Below are 7,203 nucleotides of genomic sequence, written 5' to 3' on the forward strand. Positions count from 1 at the left end.
TTTTAAAACTACTGGAAAAATTTTATTTTGACCCCCCAAAAGTACCAACTAGATTAACTTTTCTATCAGAAAAGTGAAACTGTAGTTTAAGAAAATGTAAGTATTTTTACTGTCGTAAAAGGTGATGAAAAACACAAAAATAAAAAATTTTAATTTAAAAAAAAACACATTTGTAAATTCAATAAATTCATCGCTCCGCTCAGAATATAAAATATAATAAGATTAAACTTCAAGTTCAAGTTAGAACAGTCTGAACAGATTAATCTTATCTGCAGACTAACCCAAAACTGTTAAAGCATTTAATAAATTATAGGTACCTATTAAATAATTTACTAATTTAGTGGTGAAACTAAACAAATTTTGAAATTTGAGTAAAATTATGACCTTTTATTTTAAGGGGGGGGGGGGTGCATATTTTCGGTGCAGGGCCGGTTTGATCCATATTTCCCGGGCCGAAAAAATTCGCCAATCCGCCCCTGAACCTAGCTATGAATTATTGTAATGATAAACGGAAATTGGGTACAATGTTTAAAATTTTAAAATTTAAATATTATATAACAATAACATTATCCTAATAATTGACCAAGTTCAAAACTTTTGTTATTACTTGTATAAATAAATAGTATAGATCAGGGGTAGTCAGCGAGAAGAGACTCGCGAGCCACCAAATATATTAATACAAATTGAAGAGCCAAGATGTAAAAAGGTCATATTATTATATATTAAATATGTAATAATACGACCTTTTTTTTTTTACACCTTGGCTCTTACCTTAATTTACGTCTAATGTTACGTTAAGATGCGAGCCGCAAAAGTCTATGACGCGAGCCGCATGCGGCTTGCTAGCCGCGGTTTGGCCACCCCTGGTATAGATATAAATAGATAGGAGTATAATAGGTATTGTATTCGAATAACAAGCTACAAAGGCTCAGTACTGCAATATAATGGTACATGGCAATATCGTAGCGGGCAGCTCTGTGCCCCGGCGGCTATAACATGTCAATATAATATTATTATGTAGTGAATTTTGAATAGTGATATTATTCATATTTCATGACAAATTATGTCATGATAATATTAAAAATAGTTTGATTATTACGTAGGTTCTAGGTATTACGAAGACAAGGTCCATAAACAGCGTTCTCTCCCCACATGTATCAAATAGTTCTAATTAGATTCCATTAGGAATTTTAGATAAATTCGTAAACTAAAATACCTAATAAATATTTATTCTACTAAATATTTTATTTTTATTGTATTACAAACGATATTATCAACTTTTTTTGCCGCCCTTAAATATTTGGCCGCTCCTGCAGCCTGGAACAACTGCTCCTTTTGTACCCCCTTGAAGCGCCCCTGAATGCAAGTATATTGATTTTTATACATGTATTTTACAATCTATGAGTTAACATTTTTTAAAAGCACGATATTTCAAAAGTTATACAGATCGACAGGTAAGAAGCTATTTTAAATTCACTGCCAGATTTATAAACACAGAGATGGATTATTTACGATTCGCCAAATTAGGTAATAAATATATACTATATAGTATATATATACAGTACTTGTGTACTAAATAAACCAGTTTGTAAAATTAGATTATTATTTACTCTACAGCAGTCAGCAGTACACAATAAATAGTACCTACCTACTTAGTACCTACTAAATATAGTTTATACCAATAGATATAATATATTATTGGATTCGTACCTATGTACGGTGATTTAAACCGTTTAGTATTGTCGTATTGCTTACTCCGTGAAAAATATAGCATATATCTTAAAATGTAAATTATGTAACACCATTGGTTAAATAACAAAAATAATATTTAATAATATAACAAATCGTTGACATAAACAAAATAATAATCAATAACAAAAATAAAAACAACTGCGACGTCTATACATTCGTGGAACGAGTTTTCACAGCAATAGAATGGTATACATATTTTATTACGATCATTAATTATTGGGTATATTATGATTTATCTCGAGACGTCTAGCTATAGGTATATTATGGTTTATTAATGGTATATTGATCGGTCGACGAGAATCATTCCTCTTCGTGGTGTTCGTGGTGTCCGTAGTGTTGAGGGTGGTGGGCGTGGTGGACGTGGTGGACGTGCGCGTTGAATCCGTTGTGCTTGTCGGCCGTGTAAGTCACCTTGCGGACTCGACCGTCTGGCTCCACCACGCTGTACTCGCCGTGCACTACGTCACCATCACGGTGCTCTGACTGGTGCTTGTGGTCGCCCGTGTGCGGGTCTTTGACACCGTACTTGTACGTGTAATGGGGTGGTGCCTGCGAGAAAATACAAAGTTAATATAATATTATTTCCGTTGAAAATAAAAAACCATTATAATAGATCGTGATGACGACGATTTAAGAGACGCGGTACCACGTGTGGTCTCTCCGGTTTACAAACGTATGTACAAGGTAGCAAATTTTCAGTCAGAAGAATCCATTAGTTTTAATACTATTATAGTATCTCTATGCTCTCGTCGTGATCTTTTATATTGGAATTTTAAAGTGAAAGATAACTTTATAAGCATTTTATAATTTTAATATTGTTCATACTTCTGTTTATATATAAGGCTATTTTAAGCTGCATTTAAATAAAATATAAAAAACCGACAAGAGAAAATGGATAATATTATATTGTTTCCTTTTAAATTTGGTTATAAGTCAATTTACTTTAATATTAAAACTAACTACATAAAATGGATTCTTCTGAACGCAAATTTGTCATGTTATACGTTTGCAAGTCAAAACATGCGGTTATCACGTCATTATAATATTGAACGCTACAGGCCCGGCACAGGGAATATTCTACGTTTTTATGTAGTTGGAAATAAGGGAATGCGGAATATCATGCATAGGGACTTTTCCGACTGTGTCGTAGCATTTTTTCGTCTTCAATTACTGAATTTATACAATTAATCAGTCAGTGTGATGAATTACTCGATCCAGAACAAAGATATAATATTAAGAAGATAATGTGTTATATACTCCTTCATAGTGAAGCTTATTTTGTGGAAAATATATTAATATTTAACAGTAATGCACTTACGTAATGGTCGTGTCCATCGTGATGGGTGTTTTCGAATTTCGGATGGTAAAACGCGTAGGATGTAGCGTCGTGTTCAGCAAAAGTAATGGCCACTAAAGTGGTCAATACGAGAATAGCGACCTGTGAATTTAAATGCATTTAATTTAAAACTGATAAAATCTAAATATCAGACATTTATTAGTGTTTAATAATTAATAATAATACAATTTGGTTTGCCAATTGTCAATACCTATTTGTTTTCCTATTATTTATTGTAAAAATATACATTATAGTATTATACATAATATACATATTTATGTATAAACTATTTTTAACTTTTAAGTAATTTAAACACGTAAGTACTATAATTTAACACATAAATGCTTCATACATTTTAAAATATATAGTTTACTAATGGCCGTATGCATAGCCAATTTATGTGTTACATAATATAAGACATGTTAAAGTTAAACTTTGTCATATTTGAAACATAGATTGATAAGGTATGCATACAGACATAAGCTAGTATGTTTTAAAAAAAAAAATTGTTTAAAATGCTAATGGTAAACCAATATTGAATCGCACAATAAATGTACAAAACTGTTGTCTATTCAGATTATGTTTTTATATATTATATTATACTATAAATTATTCATAATATAGTTTCTATATAGCCGTATAGACATCGCGGCAGGTACACTTACTTGTAACATAATCTTCACCATCTTGTTTTCGCGGTGATACTTTGATAGGTCGATTTAAGAATGATTGACGATTTATAGTGTGTTATAACAGTTGAGAATGCTTGGAACGATCGATGTGAACTGATAAATACTCACCACTGTAGTCGGGTATTTATATGAAAATCGAAACCATTTTAGTGTTGAAATAATACTACCAAGTGTTTAGGTATAGGTATCTTATAATCGTTCGATTAGTGTTTAATATGTTTTACTAACCTCTGCGGTTAGTTTACATTTCCGCTTCGGCAAGTTTGGTCTGACGAAAATGTTCTATGAGTAAACATTGTTATAGTAAATAATCATTCTTTATATTTTCGTCGGTGGCGCTAAGGTATGAGAGGTCAGCCGCGGTTACCAACAACGCCGTCTCACCACAGTGTTGGTGATATACTCATTGCTTCTGCTCAGACTTTTGTAATATTCCGTTTTATCTATCAGTATGTAGGACATTCGCAACTATATTTGGGACGTATAGTTTTACGGTCTCTGAAGGTCCACAAGACCAAAACCGCGGTTCAGGCGCGTCCTGCAGTCGTTTGATTTGGTCATTCAATTTGAAATCTCGAGACGGTTTCTGAATCTATGTATACAGAACCTCTATCGAAGTTTTGAGTATTGCCATTATATATACAGTCCTGTCGACAACGTTTCGAATTATTGTCATTTAAATCTGTAAAATTATTATGATATCTGTTAGCAGATTATATGATATTTACATCACTATAATATATATGTTCTAACTTAATAATAATACAGAAGCAAGTATTTGCAATACTCAAAAATAATTATTCTACGTAAATTATATTATGCCATTTCCCAGGTTTTTTGTATTTTTTTATACCTCTATTCGATGTTAATTAATAGTGTAACTGTGTAAGAATTAAAATATTAATGCCAATTTCATATTTGCTATTATTTTTAATATTTTTGAATTTCTATAGGTAAGACTTATGTGGGATTTTCTATTAAATTTTTAATCTTAGTGACCAGGCCTAAACATTTAACAAAACTTTAAAAAAAAAAATAGAAAAATCGTGAATTTAAAATGCTTATATAAATATCTGAAAATTGGTCTATGAATTAAAAAATGTGATTGAGTATAGATTGTGGACGGTTGCAATGGCCAAAAGAAATAGATGAATATATTTGAATGGATAGTATATATTATATTATATCTATATATATTATTATTAGTGTTTTCTAAATGTCGCAGGTTGAACTAATAATAAATACTCACATATATTATAAATTAACCCAATACCAACGTACATTAAAATGGTATGAATACGCATGCATGGTATAAAATATAAATATAATATGTATCTAAATATTTAAAAACTTTCATAGAGTTTGGAAAATTATAATTTAAGTAACAGTCGGTTGTTTCAAGTTTTTACAATTAATACTTTTTGAGTTACAACAAAAGAAACTAAAACCATTTGATGATTCGTTAATTAATTAATGATCATTAATGAACAAATTTTAACTTCTGACGTTCATAAAAAAATATTTATTGAATTGCGCTCAATTTTTTTTTTATATTCTTGTAAGAAAAACTTACATTTAAATTTTTTAAGCTTTTTTTTACCCAAAAACTCCTATTTTATCATACATAAATCGAAAAAAATCTGAAAATAAGTTGAAATTTAAAAACACCATTAATACCACAAAAAGAGCTAAATTATTTTGAATTTAAAGTTTAAGGAAATTATGGAATTCGAGGAGTTTATTATAGGATTAATATAGTAATAGGGTAGAGCTGGGGAAATGGAACTATAAACTGTAAAGTAAGCCAATGCGAAGATATTGATAAGGTACAATTGATATAAAATACCTAGGTATATATATTATGATAAATTGATAACAATAAGAATAATTTAATAATAACAAAAGAAGTAAAATATTTAAATATGTGATACTAATAATTAAAAGGTGGATAAGTGGATGTCGCTCTGCTGTACAGTAGTCAGTAGAATACAAGTGGGTCACTGTATAATGGATGGTATTAAATTTGAATTCAATGACATAATATCATTGTATAAGAAAAACGATTTTGAGCGGACACTGTACCTATGTCAGTCTAGGCGTAAGACATAATATTATATATGATATTAAAAAAAAATTGACCTCTAATAGAGGTACCTATAATAAATTCCAAATTAATCATATCACAATATCTATTAGGTACTTATAACGCGTTATACATCAACAACAAACCGTGATACTATCATAGATATATAATAGTATACTTAAGAAGTTTCAAGTATACCCACGATATATATATTATACAATCACAACAAAATAACTAAAATAGTTATTCCAGGTTTTTAATATGTAATTTCGTCCAAATTTGAACTTAAAATGACTATAAAAATAAACTGTGTAAATGTATTTTTTAGATTTTTTGGTAACAGAATTAATTACTTACGTGGAATCTTGTTCTAAATTTTCAATTCTTAGATACAAAAGTTGAACATTTTATACATTTTTAACTACAAAATAATTATTAAAATTAAAATTTGATATATTTTGTCAAAATTCGATCTTTAAATGCTTATAAAAAAAAATTGTGCCTATGTATTTTTAATATTTTTCAACTGCTATTGTAACAATATATCAGGAGCCTTGTGGTAAATTTTTACACTTTTTGGCCCTACAGATAAAACTTTATTGATATTTATAGAAAAAGACTAAAAAAATTTAAAACTGAGAATGTCCTTAACAGCTTAAAAAGAGTCAAAATATTTTCAAAATTATATGGTGTATAGAAAATGAAAATATTAACACTCAGTGAAATTATCAAATATCTATAGTCATTTGTTTTTTTAATACAATAAAATAAGAAAATCTTCACATGAGAAATCGAGAGAGCATCAAATGTTGTAAAAATATGAATTTCAAACACCCATAAAAATTTAATTTGACTTTCTTGTAGACATTTTTTTTTGATAAAGGTAGACAATATTATGTGGAATCATGAAATACATTTTCAAATCTTAGATTTAAAAAGAAAAATTTTTACGAATTCATAACTCAAAATAATTTCTAATTTTCGTGATTTTACATATTTTGTCAATTTTTGAACTTTAAATGCTAATAAAGAAAAACTGTGACTAAGGATTTTTAATATTTTTCAAATGTCATTGTAACAATATAGTAGGAGCCATGTATTCAATTTGCAAGTATTTTTACTCGACGAATAAAGTTTTATTGACATTTATAGAAAAAAAAACTAATAAAATTGGAAACTGAAAATGTCCCTTAAGGGACTGTCAATTGACAGTTCAAAACCAATCAAAATATTTTGAAAATTTTATTATGTATAGAAAATGAAAATATAAACAACCAGTGAAAATTTCATGTATCTACGGTTATTTGTTTTAAAGTTACACCCAAAACCTTAATCGATTT

General features: G+C 28.9%; 1 protein-coding gene across 1 annotated transcript; it reads right to left on the reverse strand.

Moving 5' to 3' along the window:
* Positions 1 to 1,807: 1,807 nt before the first annotated feature.
* Positions 1,808 to 3,878, reverse strand: cp73 (cuticular protein 73). Its single transcript, NM_001171960.2, is given in 3 exon segments — positions 1,808 to 2,301; positions 3,071 to 3,190; positions 3,754 to 3,878. Coding segments are annotated over 3 exon segments (390 nt in total). The 5' UTR covers positions 3,775 to 3,878; the 3' UTR covers positions 1,808 to 2,052.
* Between the last annotated feature and the right edge of the window lie 3,325 nt (positions 3,879 to 7,203).

Source organism: Acyrthosiphon pisum, chromosome A1, assembly GCF_005508785.2.
Source record: "Acyrthosiphon pisum isolate AL4f chromosome A1, pea_aphid_22Mar2018_4r6ur, whole genome shotgun sequence".
NCBI classification, from domain to species: domain Eukaryota; kingdom Metazoa; phylum Arthropoda; class Insecta; order Hemiptera; family Aphididae; genus Acyrthosiphon; species Acyrthosiphon pisum.